Below are 21,795 nucleotides of genomic sequence, written 5' to 3'. Positions count from 1 at the left end.
CTCCAAGTTTGGGGACCTTGATGCCAGCGAGCTGGGCTCATCAGTGGAGAGGCTGTGCCTGCCCAGCCCCAGGGGGTGGGGCCCGGAAGAGGTGGGAGAAAGGGGTCAGCAAGAGGGTCAGCTCCCGTGGTCCTTTGCTCTCTCTGGGCCCCCGTGGGCAGGGACACTCCAGAGACCCTGCTTTGGACAATGTTGGGATGGGTGCAGTAAGTCTGGGGATTTTTCTTCCCCAGGGACTTTCAGTTCAGTTCATTATAACATAATAATTCTAACTACATAATAATTATAACCACATCATACTAACTATATACTGTAACAGAAAATAAGATGACAATAATACAAACTCTCTGCTATTATGGGGAAATGAATTGGACACAAAGAAAATAGGAGTCATTTGCCCTCAGGGACATTTTCTAATTGAATCTCCGACCTCTCATTTTTAGGGGGGAAACTGAGGCTCGGGAGGAGTAACTGGTCCAGAGTCTCACAGATAGTTAGTGAGAATCCAGAACTAGAAGCGGGACTCCTTACTCCTGGCCTCTATTCTTTCCCTACCTGCTCCAAGAGCTCATAAATTAGGTGGGGAGAAGGGGCGACTCCGGCAGTTGGGGGGGGGGTCGCACTGACGTAGGTAAGCAGAGGTCATGGGGGGAGGAGGACAGGTGAACAGTTAATGTCGCAGAGTCTTTTCTTTCCCTTTTGGGTCTTTTTTTTAAACTTTTTTTTCTTTTTAAGATTTTGTTTATTTGTTTATTTTAGAGATTGAGAGAGAGAGAGTACAAGCAGGGGGAGAGAGAGAGAGACAAGCAGACTCCATGGTGAGCACAGAGCCCTGTGCGGGGCTGGATCTCACGACCCTGAGATCATGACCTGATCCGAAATCAAGAGTCAGATGCTTAACCAACTGAGCCACCCAGGCGCACCCCCCCTCCTGTTGTGGGTCTTTGTAATGGTGACCACTCACTTTCACTGAGCCCTTACTAAGTACCAGACCCCTTAATGCATCATCGCATTTAATCACAAGGGATTGTCTCAATTGTCTGCTTTTTTTTTTTTTTTGGCCAGGGATGACATCAACTCTTGGAGAAATCATTCAAATTGTTCACAGGGACCTATTTCTAGATCCAGAGACCACACCTAGTACCCTCAAGAGGACAGGACATGGGTCTTCTCCTAACAGTCCCCTCCTTGCCCTGGCCAGGCTCCAACTTGCAGAGAGGCGCACTGACTGGCGGGACCATTAGGCCGGTGTTTGGGGAATAGTGGTCCGCTGATGCAGCAGGCAGCTGTCAGGGCCCAGCTGTCGGACGGCCGAGACCTTGGGCAGGTGCCATGTTCCCACCACTGAGCTGAAGTGCGTGCACTCTGGCAGCCCCAGGGCGGGGGCGCTCTCAGCTCATTTGAAAAGATTATTTGTGGGCAGCAAAGTGTGGCCAAAAGAGCAAGAATTGAACCAAATGTAAAACCCCCACTTTCCTTCAGGCTAACTGGGTGATTTGGAGACATTTATATAACTTTTCTGAGCCCTCGTAACCTTATTTGGACAATGGAGCTCCTGACACCCACTGTGCAGGGCTCTCGGGATGATTAGTAATCACAGCTAATGCTTTGTCTCATCATTTGAGCCTGACCATGTAGGAGACACTATTCTGAGCTCAGGATGGGGATCAGCTCACAGCATCATTGCAGCAATCCTGGGAGGTGCTATTTTTGTTCCCATTTCACAGATAAGTAAACTAAGGCAACCCACGAAAATTTACACGATACGGTCCATGCTCTAAAGGCTGTTAGATATATATTTTTTAAAAGATTATATTTAGGGGCGCCTGGGTGGCTCAGTGGTTTGGGCTGCTGCCTTTGGCTCGGGTCATGATCTCAGGGTCCTGGGATCGAGCCCCGCATCGGGCTCCCTGCTCCGCAGGAAGCCTGCTTCCCTCTCTCACTCTCTCTGCCTGCCTCTCTGCCTGCTTGTGATCTCCGTCTTTCAAATAAATAAATAAAATCTTTAAAAAAAAAAAAAAAGATTATATTTAGTTGACAGAGAGAGCTCACAAGTAGACAGAGAGAGAGAGGAGGGAAGCAGGCTCCCTGCTGAGCAGAGAGCCCGATGTGGAGCTTGATCCCAGGACCTTGGGATCATGACCTGAGCTGAAAGCAGAGGCTTCAACCCACTGAGCCACCCAGGCACCCCTAGATATTTTTAATATAACCCACTGGGAAAGTTAAGTTGAGTTGCTCTGGTCACACAGCTTGTGGAAGAGGGATTCAAGCCCAGATTGTCTGGCTCCAGAAACGTGGTTTGGAAACTCTACATGTTACTTTAGTTCTAAAGCACTTAGCACCTATTTTTCGAGTGCCTGGTGGGTTGTAACCTAGGGCCACAACCCTGGGTGAGTGCAGAATTGCTGAACTGAGTTATATGAGTCCTGGCCTTGCTTAAAATCTTGGTATTTTGTTCATTGTTATGCCCCAGTAGTGGGTCCGTGATTAAAGGAGCGAGATTGATACAAAGCGAAGGTCAAGCAAAGCTTTATTTCACGCCAAGCATTAAGAATCTAACCGAGGGGCGCCTGGGTGGCTCAGTGGGTTAAAGCCTCTGCCTTCAGCTCAGGTCATGATCCCAGGGTTCTGGGATCGAGCCCCACATCGGGCTCTCTGCTCAGCAGGGAGCCTGCTTACTCCTCTCTCTCTGCCTGCCTCTCTGCCTACTTGTGATCTCTGTCAAATAAATAAATAAAATCTTAAAAAAAAAAAAAAAAGAATCTAACTGAATGTTCAGGGCCACACCTCTTACAAGAGAGGGCGACCCTTCTCTGTTTCACAGACTAGCTTTTAAGGGCAAAGGCCATGCAGCCGGGCCTGGCCACGCACAGGTGGCCAATGAGATTGTAACACAGGCAGGAAACTCCACAGTGATGCTAGGTGACCAATTGAGTTACAATTTACCCTAGTAGACATCTGAACCAGCCTATTACACCTTGATTGGGATTGGCGCCCAAAAGGCTCCCAAAGGGCGGGGCCCATACTCCTTGGTAACCAGGGAGACAGTATGTACCCCCCCCCCCCACTGATGGATGTCTCCACCTGGTCTGACCCACCTTTGTATCTGGGCTTTGTTACCTGAAGCTGGTTTATCCCCTGGGGGAAGGGGAGCAGGGACAGTTTCTAAATAGGTCCTTACATTCATCATGGGTTATTTTTGCATTAAGTTTGATTTTAAAATTACAGTAATATAGTATTAATTTTAGTTACTGAGTTGTGTGGTACCCCCTTAAATTTTGCCCCAAAATGAGTATCTTGCTGGTCTCATCCTGGTCCCCACCTTGCTTGACCTGCCCACCCAGCCCAGTTAAAAAAAAAAAAAGTCTCCCAGGGCAGCAGAATCAGGGAATAGAGAGAGGCTCTTCCAAGACTAATTGGTTCCCAAGGCAAAGATTAATTTGTATGAGCCGTGCCAACTGGTCCAGAGGGTGGGGCAGTATTTTCTTGGGCAGCAGTGGCTGGTTCTCAGCACAAAGGTGACCTCTGCTATGGGGGTGGTGGGGCAGGTAGATGGCTCCTTTCCCAACTTCCCAGAGAAAAATTACTGTGGGAGCCTGAGAAAAGGAAGAGCGCGGGCACACACCCAGAGCCAAGTTCTGCATTGTGAAATATCGAGCCTCATTCTGGGGCTGAGGCCCTCTCATGGAGAGGCTGGCCTAGAGGTTGTCCACTCACCCCCTTTCGGCTCCTTTGTTCCCAAAGGGCTCCCACTGTCCTTATGTAAATTGAGTAAGCATGTAGCCAATGAAACGGGAGTTCCAAAAGCGAGTTGTGATTTATGCAGAAACGAAATGAAACGCTTGGAAGAGACTGGATAACTGTGACCTTAAGAAATCGCTACCAGATTAGGTGTCTGTGAGAAAGCTGAAAGCCTGGGAAGGAAGGTCGTAAAAACCTGAAAGAGCTCATGCAGATTGCTTTACGAGGGTCTCAAAGTCATGGTGCTACTTTAAAGAAATGGAATTATGGGGGCGCCTGGGTGGCTCAGTGGGTTGAGCCTCTGCCTTCGGCTCAGGTCATGATCTCAGGGTCCTGGGATCGAGTCCCACATCGGGCTCTCTGCTCAGCAGGGAGCCTGCTTTCCTCTCTCTCTCTTTCTCTCTCTCTCTGCCAGCCTCTCTACCTACCTGTGATCTCTCTCTGTCAAATAAATAAATAAAATCTTTAAAAAAAAATGGAATTATGGGTGACGTATGACGGCAGTGGTTTATAGAAGACAGAAAGCGAAGAACTCAAAGGATTGGCAGACGCATCTATTTATGAGTTTTAAATTAAAATAAATGCTTAATTGTAATAATTTGTAATGGGTGATTTGTAATAATTTCTCTCCAACCAACTTTTCACTTACACTGTGTCAATCATATCAGATAAGAGAGATTTTCCTGTATTTGTTTATGTCAATGTCAGCCTCCATATATCCTTCGGGTATCCCACCAGTAACAGGTCCTAGTAACTTGTGTCTGTGCCGCACCCAGCATTTTCGTCTCAATGTCACTATGATTATTTCACAGCAAGGAAACATTTAAGTTCATTGGTTTAACATCAGTTAGCCTATAGTTGAGAAGTCATTTGCATAAGCAGCACTGATTGGTTCCTTAAAGCAAGGAACATTTGCATCGGTGGTGTGAATGGTCCATAGACTAATAGTACATTTGTAAGCCAGTCTGTGGTTGGTCACCAGGGTAAGACTCTACTTGTGAATTTATGCCTCATGGGTAGTGGAGTGGGGCCGTTCCTTACCCAAGATGGAGAAGGCATCTCTTCCTCCAACTCCAAGGTTGACCAAGGCCACAGAAATGTATTTTATGGGTGAACTTTCCTGACCTTTGCCAGTGCCGTAGACCCCGTGGTGGCGGGCAAAGAGGTTATGTGAGGTCATTAAGTGCAGGGAGGGGAGAAGTGGAGTGTGGGTTTACTCATCTTCTAGGGCCAGTTGTTGGCTCATTCCCCATCTTCACTTCCAACCACCCCGGGCGGTTGGGGCCCCTGAATGGGGAGCCCACAGCTTAGAGTTCTAAAAAGAGAAAAGGTTTTGGGTTTAGGAAGTAGTGACCCATTCAAACAATATAACCTACACTTCCTGCATTCCCAAACCCCAAAGAAAAAAAATCCTTGCTCTGGAAGGATCCTAAGAAGTCATAGAGTCCTGCTTTGAAACTTCCATCCAGCTTTCTTTTAACCACAGGACTGAGTCCAGTGTGGGCAGGGAGGGCTCCAATCCACTGGAGGACTGGGAAGGTGTCTCTGGGTGACAGGGCTTACCTCCAGCCACCAATGCAGACAGTGGTAGGGGCCTGATCACGGAGTGTCTGTAGGAGTCCTATAAGTGTGGTTGGCCCAAGACTCTGGCGTTATGAGTGGGCTTGGAGGCCAGAGATATATTAGGAGTACAAAAATTGGGGATTTTCTCAAAGCCAAGTGGAACAAAGGGCCCGTGTGTGCAATTTTTCCCCCCATTTCTCTTCCTACCTGTCATCTTGGAAATACTTTGAAAAAGATGCCAAAGGTGGATATTGAAATATGGGTTCTATTTGCTATTAAGAGATTATTTGCTAAAAAAAAAAAAAAGGAAAAATATTGGTTGTCGGTCCTTGGGGTTTTGTTTAAAAAAAAAAAAAAAAAGAGGGGCACCTGGGTGGCTCAGCGGGTTAAGCCGCTGCCTTCGGCTCGGGCCATGATCTCAGGGTCCTGGGATCGAGCCCCGCATGGGGCTCCCTGCTCAGCAGGGAGCCTACTTCCTCCTCTCTCTCTCTGCCTGCCTCTCTGCCTACTTGTGATCTCTCTCTGTCAAATAAATAAATAAAATCTTATTTATTTATTTATTTATTTATTTATTTATTTATTTATTTGACAGACAGAGATCACAAGTAGGCAGAGAGGCAGACAGAGAGAAGAAGGGAAGCAGGCTCCCTGCTGAACAGAGATCCTGATGCGGGGCTCGATCCCAGGACCCTGGGATCATGACCTGAGCCGAAGGCAGAGGCATTAACCCACTGAGCCACCCAGGCGCCCCAAAATCTTAAAAAAAAAAAAAAAAAAAGATACCTCTCTTAAAAAAAAAGATCAGGTTTGCATGCTGAAGAAATGGCACCCTAGGCGATTCCCAGTGGGGCTGACATTCCCCACCAGGGAACATCCAGCCATGTCTGGAGACATTCAGTTGTCATGGCGGGGTCTGGGGCACTCCTGGAATTTAGTGGGTAGAAATGAGAGGGGCCCACAATGCACAGGGCAGCCCCTCACAGGAATTATCCCACTCCCAATGTCAATGGCGCCAAGGTTGAAGATTTTGTTCTAGGCTGAGCCCGGGCTCGCCGTGTGACCTTGTGTGAGTCACAGAAGTCTCTAGGCCTGGGGCCTGCCCCTTGGTGAAACAGAGAGAGAAAGAAATGTTGCAACATTATAGCAAGGATTTTAAAAACACAGGGAATGCGTTTACATGAGAGGAATATAACATAGATTTGCACAGTTGGGGGTTGGCAGCGCCAGTCTTGGGGTAAAAGAGAGCGTGCTGGCAGAGGAGGGCTGGGTTGGGATGGATCAAGGTGTGTTTCACTGTCTGCTCCCACCACAACAGCAGTTTTGCTCCTTCTCTGATACCTTCATCTGCCAAATCGGGTCAAAGCAGGACTTTCTTAGAAAGGGAGCTGACACTTGCCAAACACCACATACAGATGTCAGATGTGTTTGCATGTCTTATATAAGCTTTACAAAACCCTGCAAGAGGGTTCCATATATGAGACAAGGAAGCTGAGGTTCAGAGAGGTAAAGTGACTTGCCCAAGGTCACACATCTCCTAAGGCAAAACAGGAAAGCCATCCTAGGCTGATTTGTTTTCCGAGTCCCTTTACTTGATGCCACTGGTGATGGCTTTCTGAGTCGTCCTGCAATAAGCCCCTTGTTTTTGGTGGGGGAAGGGTGTAGAGCATGAAGGGTTTCCTCACTCTTCCTTTTAGACTCTCAGCCTCCTTGCTTGTGGTCAGAGCCTGGTGCCAGGCAGGCCAGTGACCATAGCCAGAAAGTAAGTAGACGTCAGCAGTGAAGACCTGGGCTTGTCCTCACTGAGTCAGATTTGAATGTTCTATCTTGGACAATTCACTCATCTTATGGGCCTGAGTTTCCTCAGTCACCGTCTGGGTCCCATTACCCGTATGAAACTCCTCCGCCCTCTGAGCTCAGGATGGATCCCCTTAACTCAGGACTGACCTCCTAAGCTCAGAAAGTCCTAGAGACTTCGACCTGTCCGTGTCATCTTTTAGAAATCAACTAATGAATTGCAGGAACAGGAAAAGAAACGTTTAGGGAACACACCTGCCCATATGAATCACAAATTCCCTGACAATTACCTCAGCTTCGTTAGAATGTTAAAACCCTCTCTGAATATTCATCTCAAGCCCTAATAAAAGGAGCCTGCTGGGGAGTCCTGGCTTTGGAAGCTATTCCCCAAGGACCTCCTTGTTTGTACAAATAAAGTGACCTCTGCCTGGTGTAGTCTTGGTCTCCAGAGCACCACGGAACGGGCCCACTTGGGGCCAGCAACAGCCCCAACTGCAGGATTGCCCTAAGGCTGAGAAAACCTGTGTGTTTTGTCATCACGCAAGGGTCACCTGAAGGTGAGGGAGGCTGGGGTGCAGACTCCCGCTGGACAGGAAATCAGAACACCGGGGTTCTAGTTCCAATGCTACCCCTAACTCCTCCTAACAAAACCCCAGGCTTCGAGGGAATGGAAATTAGGCCAGTGGAGAGAAAGTGACCCCACAACCCGCTTTCCTCTCTGGAGCTCACTTATTTACATGTTGTTGGACAACAAGGCAATCCAGAAACTTCTGAGCTGGGCTGGGTCCTTGATGTCTCCCTGTGGACAGGCAGATGCAGAGGGGACCTTCTCATGGGGTTTATGACTCATTCAGAAGGGTTCCTCTGAGAAGCCTATAGTTCTGTGGGTAGGGACTTCGGTTTACGTCCCCCATGCTTCTGTGTCCTGACTCCGTGGTTTGGATCCTTGCTCCTCAGAGAGAGTGGTCTGGACCACCACCAGCGGCAGTGGCGTAGTTTAGGATCTGGTGAGAAATGCAGACCCTCCCCCACTCAGACCTGCCGATTCAGCATCTGCCGTTTTTGGAACAAGACAGGGGGTTCTTCTGCATGTTCAAATGTGGGATGGGGGCACCTGGGTGGCTCAGTGGGTTAAGCCTCTGCCTTCGGCTCAGGTCACGGTCTCAGGGTCCTGGGATCGAGCCCTGCGTCGGGCTCTCTGCTCAGTAGGGAGCCTGCTTCTTCCTCTCTCTCTGTCAGCCTCTCTGCCTACTTGTGATCTCTGTCTCCATCAAATAAATAAATAAAATCTTAAAAAAAAAAAAAAAAAGAAAAGAAATGTGGGACGAATCAGGTTAGGGCAAGCAAATGTGTACTAAAATGTTCACTCTCCAGGATTTTACAATTTATTTATTGTTTGAGAGAGAGAGAGAGCACACAAGCGAGTGGGAGGGGGGAGGACAGAAGGAGGGGGAGCGAGAATCTCAAGCAGAGATTGCGGCCTGACGCAGGGCTCCGTCTCACAACCCTGAGATCATGACCCGAGCTGAAGTCAAGAGGCTTCCTGACTGCATCAGCCAGGCCCCCCTGCAATGTTCCCTCTTAAATTCTCAGACCTGCAGGCCTCAAGTGTTAGAAGAGCACAGCATTCCTCAAACTGTTTCATCAAAGAATCCTAGTAGATCGGGGCTGGCAAACTTTCTGCAAAGGACCAGATCGTAAATATTTTAGGCTCTCGGACCATACGGTCTCTGCTGCAAGCAGTCGGCTCTGTTGTTGCAGGGGAAACGCAGCCATATGGCGTAGCTGTGTTCCAATAAAACTTTATTTACAAAACATACTTGGTTCGCAGGCTCTCGTCCTAGTGGAGCAACGATTTGGCGTCTAGCGCTCCGCAGTTACGTCCCAAAAGTTCTCAGAAGTCTCGTCTCTCATCTGGAAAGCTGAATCTGAATTTTGTAGCTGGCTTCATGGCATAGCTGGGTTTAATATAGTTTTTTTTTTCCTTCCTACCCAATCTTCATAGGAAATTGATGCTTTAGGAAGAGGCTTTGCCTTTATTCTCTGCCTTTATATCCCCCGCCGGTCTGCCAAGGAGCAAACATTCAGAGACGCTGGCCCCACACGCCTGCTGGGAGTGAGGCTTTGTCTCCTAAGGAATGAATCCTGATTGATTGATTAAATCGTCTTAATCCTGTCTCCTAAGGATTGAAAGCAAGAGAGAAGAGCTGCTCACAGGGCCCAGGTGTGCAGTTGGTAGTACTAATGATGCTTATCACAAGCCTCTGTTATTTAATTGGCTTTTGACGGGGATGGAGGGCAGAGGCCCATTTTACAGATAGGGAAACTGAGGCTCTGGGCAATTAAGTGACTCAGCCACTGCCCCTCCTTGTCAGTGGTACAGTTCAGAGCTCTGGCCCAGTGAGCGCCCTTCCTTCTGCCCTGTCACAGTTTGTGCTCTTAATTTGTGCCAGAGATAATGTGGATGGGCTGAATTGCCTCTCTGGGCCCGATTCTCAAGCCTTCCCTGTACTCATGGCTTTGGTCTTGTCACTCTGCCGTGTCCTTCTGGGAGGAAGGGGAGAGACACGTGGAGCTGAGCTGCCCCAACCAGACCTGCTCAGCGGCCGCAGAGCCCTGACTTGGAGTGATTCCAGCCAACGTCCCCAGGGCCACCTGACTCCCGGCTGACCTCAGACATGTGAAAAAGAAATGCTTGTCATCGGATGCCACGGAGGGCCTGTGGTTGGTTGTCACACAGGGCTGTTATTCACACCAGCAATAATTCCCCTCTCGAGGGGACGCCTGGGGGGCTCCGTCAGTGTCTGCCTTTGGCTCAGGTCCTGATCTTGAGGTCCTGGTATTGAGCCCAGAACAGGGCTCCCTGCTTGGTGGGGAGTCTGCGTCTCCCTCTACCTCTGCCCTGCTTGTGGACGTGGGCACATGCGCTCTCTCTCTCAAATAAGAATAAATAAAATCTTAGGAAAAAAAATAAATAATTCTCCTCTCGATTTTCTATCAGGACTCTGCCAGCTTCCTTGAGGCTTGTCAGCACACCCACGCTGCACCTGTCCCCAGCAGGGCCACTAGGGGGCTGCACTGTGCCGGGGTGGGGGGCTGGGGGCACAGTCCTTTAAGTCTGGGCACTAATGGCAGAATAACATAGTTGTTAGCCACCCAGGCTGGGCTTAGGTTGTGGCACCCGCTACTTGCTGTGTGACCTTGGGAGAGTTTTAAAACCTCTCTGAGCCTCAATTTCCCCATCTGTCGAGGGGGAGAATAATCAGAGTTGTCGTGATTATTAAGGGAGTGTGCACCTGAAGCCCTTGAGTGGCACTTGGCGCACAGATCGAGGCTCAATACCCAGTGACTGCGTTATACTCCCAAGAGCACTCAGTGGTCCTGGGCCTGTGGGGCTCTGGGCCCTCGGGGCCGGGGGTTCCGCTGCTGAGGTGGAAGGTGAATGGGCGGGTCAGCGCCTCAGCGCCCACTTTCCCTCACTTCCAGCCATTGGTTTGTGGCCTCTTGACAAAGTCCCCAGATCCTTGCTGTCACCCAAGGGAGTCCCTCATGACCCCTCCCTTGCCTCTCCTTGCACTCCCATGGCTCACTCCAGATTCTGCCGGGAGGGAGGAGGGACGGGGTAGTTATTTCCTATTGCTGCCTTAACAAATGATCGCAAATCGTTTACTGGCCTAAAACCCGTAGAATAATTATCTTGTAGCTCTGGAGGCTCTCGGGGAGAACCCTTTTCCCAATCTTTTCCAGCCTCTAGAGGTCGCCTGCCCTCCTTGGCTTGTGACCCCTTCCTCCCTCTGTAAAGCCAGCAGCGGAACATCTTAAAATTGCCATCTGACTCTGACCCCCTGCTCCCAGCCCTATCCCCCCTCCGCCTCCAAACCGCCTGTAACACAGGACTGGGTAATGGAGGATACTCCCCCCATCCCGAGGCCACAGAGCAATCACGTCTGCCAAATCCCTTTTGCAGCAGGAGGTAACACATTAGCAGGTCCCGTACATGAGGACGTGGACGTCTTAGGAGGGCTGTTACTCTGTTTGCCACAGATAGACATGCACACGGCAGTGGCTCTTGTCCCCAAGTCTGAGAATTGTACACTCTCGCTGGGTGAACAGAGCCGTGGCTTGTGTTTTATCCTTTATTAGCTAATAAAAAGCAATCTGGATAATTCAAACACATTCATGAAAGTTTATATAGATTTTAGACAGGAGGGGGCAGCTCAGCGACACAACTCAGATGCCTCTTATGTCAGCACTGAATTATTACTGAGCTACTAAACCCCTCTCTCTGTCATTGCCTAGGTCGGGCCATGCTGATTTTGTCCCGGTTCATTGCATTAGCCTCCTGGCTGGCCTCTGTGCCTCCACTCTTGCCTGCTCCAAGTCACCCTGCATACAGCTGTCAGATGCATGCTTTGGGGGTACATATCTGAACCCAGGGGTCCTTTTCTATCCACAACCTTTCTCTGGCTCTCTACCACCCTCAGAATAAAGTCCCAACAGTCCCTGCCACAGTGCAAGGCTGTCCTTGAAAGACTTTTGCTCACTTTCCAGACACATCTCTTGCCGTTCCCTGCCTGGGTGGCCAATCATCCCAGTTTGCCTGGGACTGTCCCAGTCTTAGCTCTGAAAGTCCCTGCATCCTGGAAAACTACCCAGTACCGGAATTGCTGGTCCCTCTTTCCCTGCCCCGCACTTTATGCTCTAGCAGCACCCGTTGCTTGGAGATATCTTCCAAGTAGCTGCCGTGATTCTGTTCACGCCCTTCTCTCAGTTGGGAAAGCCATCCCTTAGGTTATTCCCCCCAGGTACCACAGAGGGGTGTGCCGAACTGCAGATAACTGACAACCTCATTACGGTGGTTAAAACCAGTGCAGGTTTATTATTATTATTATTATTTTCACATAATAAGACATTCAGAGCCTGGTTGCTGGCATTGGATCTGCAACTTAGTGATGGTGGAACTCATGGCTGCAGTTTTCCTGGCTACAAGATGGCTGCTTCAGCTCCATGCATCACATCCATATCCATATTCTTGCAGGGCAGTAGAGTTGTGGTGGTCAAGAGCATGGGTTCTGGAGCCAGATTACCAATGCCTGGATCCAAACCCCATCACCTCCTAGTTAAATCACCTTGGGAAGTCACCAGCCCTCTCTAGCCTCAATTTTCTCATTGGTGAAAAACCTCATAGGGTCGTTTTGGAGATTCAGGGAGGGAATGCATGCAAAAACCTGTAGAATAGGGCCTGGCACATTGTAAGTGCTCAATATGTATTAGCTTTTATTTTATTAATAAAATTAGCTGCAAGGGACCTGAGGGCAGCAAGTATTTAGTGTTTGTAAACTCTAATAGACATGGAGACAGGCACAAAAGGAGGCAGCTAGAAATGAAGTTTGGGTCAAGCCACCAGCAGCATCTTCTATACTTGGGTACCTTCTATTCACATTTTAAGACTCAGCTTGGGCATCACCACCTCCAGGAAGCCATCCTAGACTTTTCCTGCCAACCAACACTGATTGCAGTGTTCCCTTTCTATGTTCCTGCTCTGTACTCTCCAACCTCCATACTCACACCAGGGAATTCAGGAATCTGTTGGTTCATCTCTTGCCGAACAGAGATCTTGTCTGAACCATCCCTGGATTCCCAGGACTGAGCAGATGCCAGGCTGCTTGAGGGCCTCTTTGCTTGTTGAGTAACTAAAATCTTTCCTGAGAATCGCCCTGGCCTAGTAAGGTATGGGAGGTGTGTCTGGTCCTCATCTCCAGGAGCCAAACTCTGATGGGGGGAAAGCGGACGGCTCAAGGCCAACCAGAGGCTGCTGTAGCTGGGGACTCTCCCAGCAGGGGTCCAGACCTCGGGTGGGAGCACTCCCTCCATAGATGAGTGCATTCTCGGGAACACCATGGTCAAGGGTCTGGGGCCCCACTTGGACACTGGATCACCCTCTTTTTTGGCCCCGCTTGCCCTCTTGTTGGCCTCAGGAGGGCTCCCTTCCTTCCCTAAGCCTCTGTGGCTCCTGCATTACTGGTCATCCTGAGCTGGCTCAGCTCTGTCTTCTCTCTGGGCCTCAGTTTCCCCACCCACCCTTCTGGTACAGTGCAAGTTTTCCAGCTCTGACCTGCTGGGATTACGGGTAGAAATCACTCTTTTCCTCAAACCTATGCCCCCTGAGGGAGGCTCTGGGGCCTCATCTACCTCACGATGCCCTGCACAGGGCTGGCATAAGGACAGGGCTCATGAAACACTTCCTGGCTGAGAGAGCCCAGGCTAACAGCGGCTACGGGGTCTGCTGCTCCAGTAGGGGCCTACTGGGGAGCCTCTTTCTCCGGGACCCAGTGTAATGGGCACCCTCCCATGGCCAGCATTTCCAGGCTGGGGAGCTGCTCTTGGGGAAACCCCATCCCCCACCTGCAGTGGATGGGGGCGGCCTGAGGCCCCACCAGACTCCTCTGTGGAGGAAGGATCAGGAAGGTGGTGATCTGATCAGGAGACTGTGGGTCACAGCCTGTGAGATGCTGGGGCGAAAGCGGCCGGTGTGTCCTAACTCCTAGCCTCTCAGGCCACCATGGGGCTTTCTGAAATTCCCCTTCCCGTAGCACCCCACCGGCTTCCCCCACAGTCTCACCAGGCTGGCAGAGGGGGGCTCTCTTTGCATCCCTGGTGTGGCAAGGGGCAGCCCCTACAGAGCCCGGGACCCCCCAGGGGAGGCACACATCAAGAATGCAGGCAGCTTGAGTGGGGAAGGAGGTTTATTGGGGTTGCAGGCTCCCAAGGATGAATCACTGCTGCATTTTCTGGAAGAGAAGAGAACAGAGTGAGGACTTGGTGGAGGGGAGTGTGTGTGTGTGTGTCCCCTTCCGGAGAGAGCACCACCCTGGACTATAGAAACAGGGGTCACGGCAGGCAGCCATGTCTCACCTCTGCCCAACGGGTCTGAGCCCCCTCGACACTTCAGACCACTGGGCAAACGGGGCTCAGAACACACCCTGCCCCCAAGCACGAAGGCCCGGAGCCCAGGGTGACCTCGGTTCCCCCCACTGTCCATGCTGACCCCATCTCCCCTGTTGGGCCCTGCTCTCACGGGGGCCACGTTACCCCTGGGGCCACGGGTGTGGTGTCTGGGATGGAGCCGTAAGGAGCTCCTAGGCCAGCGGATGAACGTAGGACATCCGTGTCGGTGCCCCTCACCGCCGCCAGCTCAGCAGCGGGTGCTTCCGGGAGGGGCGCGTGCCTGCGCAAGCGCATGCGCGGGCCGGTGGGGCGGGGGCGGGGGCTGGGGACGGGCGCCCACCTCGTTAATCCAGTCGATGTAGGCGGACACGCGGGTGAAGACCGTGGGCTTCTTGAGCGTGTTGCAGCCCAGGCCGGAGCCGAAGCTGACGATGCCCCGCACCTCCCAGACACCGTTCTCAGCCTGGCAGTTCAGCGGGCCGCCGGAGTCCCCCTGTGCCGGACCGGGTGGTCATTAGCCGCGGGGCCTTCCCCCCCCCACCCCCCCCCAGGCAGGCTCGTGAGGCAGGGGCGAGCGGGTCACGGTGGGGGAAACGGGCTGGCGCCCCCTGTTTTGGCCTCCGCCTGTCCATGGTGGAGGGTGGGCAGAGGAGATGTGGTTTGGGGGTGCCCGACTAGCTCTTCGGTTGCTGTGGGATCTTGGGACAACGATAGCCCTGTCTGGGCCTCGGTTTCCCTAGCTGTTCAGGTCACCGTGTCTAAGGCTCTGCCCAGAGAGGTCAGGCTGCCGGGAGCCCAGAGAGGTGTTAGAGACCTGAGAGATGAGGAAGGTGGGAGTGGGCCAAGGGGCTGTGTTTGGAAAAAGGACAGTTTCTGACGGTTCTCGATGTTTCTGTGTCAGACTCCCTAAGTCCTGGGCCTCCCTGGGTGGATGGAGCTGATGGCGTGAAGGAGCATGGCTTGTCAGACTCGGTCCCCACACCAGCCCTGTGCTCGCTGCGCGTCTGTTTTATAGATGGGAAAATCGAGGTGCAGAGAGGGTCAGCGGCCTGTGCAAGATGGCGCGGCCGGGCGTGGTGGGGCTGGGACTCCAGCTCCCATACTCGTGCTCCTTGGTTACTTCTGCCCTTGCCACAGTGCTGAGGCGTGGGGGGTGACAAGTTGCCCCTAAGCCTCCTGGGCCCAAGCAGGGGAACGGCTCGCTCGTGTGGGTCACCCACTCCCACCCTCCTGTGCCTCCTCGCTGCCCCCTTCGGCTCGGGCCCCCTGGAGGAGGAAGGGACGGACGCAGGGCCCAGACACTCACGTTGCAAGCCGAGATGACGCCGTCGCCCCCGGCACACACCATCGTGTCCTTCACCATGCTGCCCCACCAGTCCCTCTGGGTGCACGTGGCGTGATCTACCACGGGCTGCAGGCCCTGCTGCAGCTCGTCGGCAATGGGGCCGTTGGCTGGGGGGAGAGCACAGACAGGGGTTCCCGGGTCAGCCAGGCAGGACCAAGCCTTCAGGAAACAGAGGGCTGCCTGGGGCTGGGGCAGGACCCGGTGAGCTCTGCCTAGGCTGTGTGGGACCCACATGTGCGCCCCTAGTTGAGAGGCATGACTCTGTGCCTAGGGTCCTAAAGTGTGGGTCAGGACCCCTCTTAGGGTGGGACGGGGGAGCCCACCGGAGGCAGAACCGATGTGTAGAAAAACCTCGAGGAGTATCTTTAATTTTGATTCTGCGGTTTCTCTCGTCCGTCACATCGGTAGGTCCTTCCCATTCCAATATTGTCCAAGTATTGACCCGCATTTTCATCGAAGTCTCCTATACTTCCACTTACTTGCATGCAACCTTTTAACTTAGACATACGGTTTACCATAAGCTCTACTCCCCTACCCGCAGTGGCTCATTTAGGTTATTTTGTAGTCTCTTAGATGGCACTAAGTACGCGTCAAGCACTATTCTAAGCACCTGACCAGTTCTAATGCGTTTATCCTCACAACAGTCCTTCTGTGTGCTTGTCAGGGCATCTTTCCCGCGCTGCATGCTTAATAAATATTAGCTGTTATTATTACAAAGTTAAAAATGGTGAGAAGTTTAGACAGGAAAAGTGGTGGGCGAATGTGGGTGGCATGCTTATTGCGGGAGCCGCTTCCTCCAGGAAGGCTCTCAGGATATGCCGGGGAGGGAGGAGGGACTGTACTCACTCCAGAGGCGGCCCCAGCCAGTGACGTAGCAGGGGTAGTCTTGAGGCAGCAAGGAGCCCGCCTCTGGCAGGCAGGCCACCTGGATGGTGTCGCTCAGCTGCACGGGCTCCGCCAGCTTGATGAGAGCAATGTCGTTGCTGGAAGCCCAAGTGGAGGTGGTGAGTGTGTCGGAAGGTCTAGGCTGCACAAGCCAATGCTAAGCCGCCCGGACTGTCAGCTGGGAGTCAAGCCTAGGGTGACCAGGAGTCCTCCGGTCTAGGATATGCACGGAGGACTCCTGGTCACCCTAGGCCTTCTAATGCCGTGGCCCTCCCCTCTGCCTCCTGTGCCTTCGGGTCCTATGAGGCCTTACAGCGGGGAGGTTGGGGCTTTCCGAGACACTGAAGGCTAGATATCAACCAGAAACTAAAGCCAATTGGAAAGGATTAAAGAGGGGCCCTGGCAGATGCAATTTTTAATATTTTCATGTAAACAGAATGAAAGCTGGTGACCCTAGACAGACCAGTTTGATTTCCCGTTCTGCCACGCACCGGGCTGTGTGGCCTGGGGAATGTATCTTACTTGGCCTCTCTGGGTCTTAGGTCCATGTCTAGGGGTGTCGTGAGGATTAAATAAGTCACGGCATATGAAGTGCTTATTGCCCTGTGGGTATATAGTAGGCACTCCATAAAGGTGAGTCCCGGCTCAGAGACTTCAGGCCAGACACCGTGGGGGCTTCAGGGTTTTATTCCCTGTGTCCCTTCTGGGAGCCGTTGGCCAATGATGGAAATGGAAAAGGAGTCTGTCTACTTGGCCTTTTCCCATTTTGCATAAAGGGGTCATCTGCTGGCTCTTCAGGGTGGGGATGGGGTCCAGGCCCAGGTTGGGGGCAGACTCGGCAGCTCCATGTCAGGGACCCCCTCCTTCCTGTGCGCTCCCCTCAGGGGCAGGGGCACGGTCGGCACTCACCGCACCAGGAAGGAGTTCCACTTCTCGTGGACGACGATGGATTCCACATTCGCAAACACGGAGCCTTCCTCATCCTCCACCACCAGGTTGTTCTTCCCCAGGGCCACGCGGTAGGTCAGGGTGTTGCTGAGCAGAGGCAGGGGGCTGGGTCAGCGTGGCTTCCTGCCCTCGCCAGCCGGTGGGGGAGGGTGGGAACTCAGGGCTTTGGTGACCCAGCCCTGTGGCCACCGTGGGAATCATTTGTAGAGGGTGTGGGAGAAGGGAGCATCTCTCTGCTCTAAGCCTTTCCAGGGCTCAGGGTAAAGACCCTGCTCTTGGAGTCAAGTCGATTTCGATTCCTAGGTGGGTGGTCTGGGGCCTCATTTCCCTCATCCGTACAGTGGAGACAGTGTTGGGGTCCCTTCCCAAGGCAGCTGCGAGGTGAGCTGGTCCAAGCCATATGATCTCTGTCACCCACTTCCGGTTCCCCTCACACACTCCCTCCTGCCACCCGCACTTCCTTGTTACTTCTCCAACCTACCAAGTGGGTTCCCTCCTCTTGGTCTTTGCACTGGCTGTTCCCTCTGCCGGGGACACCCTTCCCTTACTTTCCTCGGGGCTTTGCTCAGATACCCCCTTTTCAGAGACATTTTCCCCTGGGCACCTCATTTAAAATAGGACCCCTTAGGCTTTTTATCCCGCCTTATTTTTCTTCCCTGCCACTTGATACGTTATATATTTACTGCTTCAATGGCCTGTTGCTCTTTTGCCGGAATGTGAGCTCCCTGAGAGCACAGCCTTGGTCCTCACTGCCGTGTTCCCTGGCACACTGGGGGCGCGCGATAAATACGTGTTGAATGAACTAAGTTACTGGACGTGAGTAGCTTATTTAGCCCAGGGTCTGGAGTGTAGTCGATGCTCAGTCAAAGCAGCTTTTAGAGCTGCCCCACCCCAGGGCAACAGTGGGGCCCCAGGGCGCCAGCCCCGTTCACCTGATGCAGTGGGCAGCGGTGAGCACGTAGTTGTCGGCAATCAAGGTGCCGCCGCAGGTATGTCTCCACTCGCCGTTCTTGAGGTACTGGAGAGAGATCTGGAGCAAGGTGCGGGAGAGCCACGCATCAGCCCCGGGGCCACACCCCGCCACCCTCTCCAGCCAGCCTCCCCCCCCCGCAGCGGTGTGCTTACCTGCCAGGGCCAGCTGTGAGGCCTGGCATTGTCTCCTCCCACCACTCGGGCCGATAGGTTGGGCTGGAAGGTGGGGGCCCCGCAGCTGGAGGCTGGGGGGCCCAGGAGAGGAAGTACACAGGTGAGAGGGGCCCCCCCGGCATCCCCAGCAGGGAAGGGACAGGTGGAAAGAGCACAGACTTCGGGGGTGGGGCGGACACAGGTTCAGGCTTTACTGCATGGCTTTGGGGAACCTGTCTAGCTCTCTGGGCCTCAGCTTCCCTTTCTGTGAAATGGGAAGAATGGCGTCAACCTGGTGAGTTTATCCTGAGGACTCAAACTAGACGATGTATAAGAAGAGCCTCGTGTTTAACACATCGAAGGACGTACAAAAGCCGGGGTGGGTGTGTGCCCACGGGTCTGGCTGCGTCCTTCACCCTTTGGTGGTCCCTTTTTAGACCTCAGCGTAATGGGGATGTGAGAGCACTGAATCCTGGGGTCCAGCCTGTCCTAGCTGTGCCACTGTGTGCAGCGGTCAAGAACAAGTGCTCTGCATGAAGACAGACCCGGAGTCAAACTCCGGCTCTACCACTAACCAGTCACGTGATCTTAGGCGAGATGCCGAGCCTCCCCGAGCCTCCCGCCTGTCTGTGAAGTGGAGATATTCATAGGCCCTGCCTCTTGAGGATCATATCAGCTCCAGCATGTAAAGGGCTTAACACTGTGCCTGGCACATAGTAACCATGGAACAAACAGGTGCTGCTATTATTATTCATGATTGTTGTTGTTGGCCGGAAGGACTCTTTGTCAAGTGCTCTCATTTGTCCTAAGAGCCAGTGGGGCTTAGAGAGGTCACGGGGCTAGTCGAGGGCCCGCTGAGAGTAAGTGATGGTCAAGCCAAGTACCCCGATTCCTATCTGGGGGAAGGCCCCCAAAATGCATGAGCACAAGCATCAGTCCCCGGGGCAGAGATGCCGACACCAGGAAAGCCGAGCCGTTACGGTCCCTGCCGCTGGGGACCGAGGCTGGCTGGTTACTGTGTCCCCAGGCCACATCCTCAGCCCTGTTCTACAGATACGGAAGCAGAATTGCCCAGCAAGCAAGTGTCTTATCTGACATGCTTGTCTGGTCACCCCAAAACTCCTTTCCTAGGCCCCCTGCTCCCCTCCTTGTCCCTGGGAGACAGCAGGCTGCAGCCAGTCCCCAACCCAGAGCTTACCATAGGCCAGGAGTGCGGCGAGGACAGTGACACCCAGCATGCTGCTAGCGGGACTGGCTGAGGAGCGAGTGGCTGTTGAGACGGGTTGGAACACACTTATAGGCGGGGATGGGGGTGGGCGCACCTGCTCAAGGTTGAGCCGCCTCTTGGAAAGCAACCTGTTCGGACAAGGCCCTTTCCCTGACCTTGGGTGGTTACTGTTTAATTTGGGCAGGAGCTGGGGTTGGCTCAGTGGTGTGGATTCTCCAATCTCCTGAGACCGCAAATTCTGAGGCTTTCAGGTTTGGGGGACCCCCCCACCATCTCTCTGCCTGGAGCCTGTACTCATCCTCTCTCCCTAACTCACTCTCTGTAGTTACCATCTATTAGGCATTGGGCTTGGTACTCCTTGAAGTCACTCAATTGTCCTAGCAACACGAAAGTCACGTTTTTTTGTCCGCTCAAGAGAGAGGAGGAAGCAGAGACTCAGAGGGTCAGCACTGCCCAGGGTCGCGCCGCGGGGCAGCCCCAGAGCCGAGGGCTGAAGTAAGGACTTCGGACACCGGGCTGGGGTTTATCCTGTCGTGAGACGCTGTTTCCTTCTCTCTCTTCCTCTCTTTTTTCTCCCTCATTCGACTAATAGTATCCGGTCCTGGGGTGTCGCCTGCCTTCCTGCCCTGGATGGAGTCTAAGGTCCAGGCAGCCCCTGAAAGGCGCCCAGTTGGCCAAATTCCTCCCCAGAGTCAGCCCTGTCAGAGTCTCCCCTCCCTTTGCTTTCTATTCACCGATGCTCCTTGGAAGTTGTTTTGTGAACGGAGCCCGCAGCTCACCTTAGGAATTATTTTCTAATAAAGCAATTCAGAAAACTACGCTCTGCTGTTAGTGGTGGGTGTCCAGGGGTAGGGGAGGACTCTAACCTAGGTACCTTGCACAGCTCGGATTCTTTAAAAAAACAAAACAAAACCAAGCCTGCTTTACTTTGGTAATACAAAAATCAAAACCATTTTAATAAAAAGAGACATGAAGACGGAGTGTAAGGGTCTGGTTAACGGGGTCTGATCTGCTGTGATGATCTCAGGCCCCAGGCCTGGGCTGTTGGTATCTCAGACTGTGAGGAGCTTTCTGTTGCATTCGGGAGGCCGGTCCTGACAGCGGGGGCTCTGTGGCTCCTGCTGGCCCATCTCAGACCCAGAGCACATGGTGGGCACATGGGTCTGCCTGGCCTGCAGACGGATGTCAGACACAGAGATGGGGACTGAGCCTTGTGGCAGATTTGGGGGTGAAAGGGCTCGGGCAGCTGGAGAGAAGGCTCTAGGTTTCTGGCTCACTTAGGGACCTGGATCTTGGGCAGGATCTTTGGGCCTCAGTTTCTCTCTCTCGCTCTCTCTTTAAAACTATTTAACTTATTTGTGAGAGAGAGAGCGCACTCAAGCAGGGGGGGCGGCAGAGAGAGTGAGAGAAGCAGGCTCCCCCCTGAACAGGGAGCCCGACGCGGGGCCCCAACCCAGGACCCTGGGGTCATAACCTGAGCCAAAGGCAGATGCTTAACCAACTGAGCCACCCAGGCGCTCCCGGGCCTCAGTTCCTCTTGAGCAACCTGGGGAAATGATGAACCAGTCTTCCATGTGTGGGACTTTGCTGCTTTCTGCTCGGAGACAGAGCAATCTCTTGTCATCTCAGTCACGTGTGTGCGCCCATAGTTTCACAAACACCCAGGGACAGGCAGACAGACAGATAGACACGCACGCACACCTGCCCCACCATCCTCGCAGACGTGCACACACCGGGGTGGTACATAGGGAGCGCTCACACCCACAGATGCGTGCAGAGCCACGTGCCCCACGTTCAAACATGTGCCCAGACGTAGAAACAGCCGCAAACGCTCAGGCGCACGAGGAGGGAGGTACCAGACAAAGAGTCGTTGATTTTTTTCTTTTGGGGAATGTTCCCAGAGAAACTGACCCTGTTTGGGGAGAGAGGGAAGCTGCTGGCAGCTCTGAAGGCATAGACAGCACCAGCTCTAGGGGTGCTTCTTGTTTTGAGGGCTTTACCCGGTGGGCCTTGACATGAGGCAGTAAAGGCAGTAGCAGCAGTGGCCCTTGGAGAAAACCTGGGTCTCCTTAATCTGCCTCACATGCTGAAGATGGGAGGTTGCATGCTTTGCCAACTGTTGGGAGAGGAAAGCCTGTCTGTTCTGGCTGTGTGACCTTGTGTTAGTGACCCAACCTCTCTGTGCTCTCATCGATAAAAGGAGGGGAGTGCCTGGTAT

General features: G+C 52.8%; 1 protein-coding gene across 1 annotated transcript; it reads right to left on the bottom strand.

Moving 5' to 3' along the window:
- Window positions 1–13,826: 13,826 nt before the first annotated feature.
- Window positions 13,827–19,687, bottom strand: LOC309842418 (chymotrypsin-C). Its single transcript, XM_082686554.1, has 8 exons — window positions 19,548–19,687; window positions 18,350–18,441; window positions 18,157–18,254; window positions 17,186–17,311; window positions 16,238–16,374; window positions 15,353–15,498; window positions 14,387–14,539; window positions 13,827–13,889 (listed from the first exon to the last, which is right to left on the bottom strand). Exons 1-8 carry the CDS (start codon window positions 19,585–19,587, stop codon window positions 13,875–13,877), a joined length of 807 nt encoding a protein of 268 aa, XP_082542680.1. The 5' UTR covers window positions 19,588–19,687; the 3' UTR covers window positions 13,827–13,874.
- Window positions 19,688–21,795: the final 2,108 nt, after the last annotated feature.

The sequence above is a fragment of the Mustela nivalis genome, assembly GCF_964662115.1.
Source record: "Mustela nivalis genome assembly, chromosome: 10".
Classification (NCBI taxonomy): domain Eukaryota; kingdom Metazoa; phylum Chordata; class Mammalia; order Carnivora; family Mustelidae; genus Mustela; species Mustela nivalis.
This window is presented reverse-complemented; position numbering and strand designations above follow the sequence as displayed.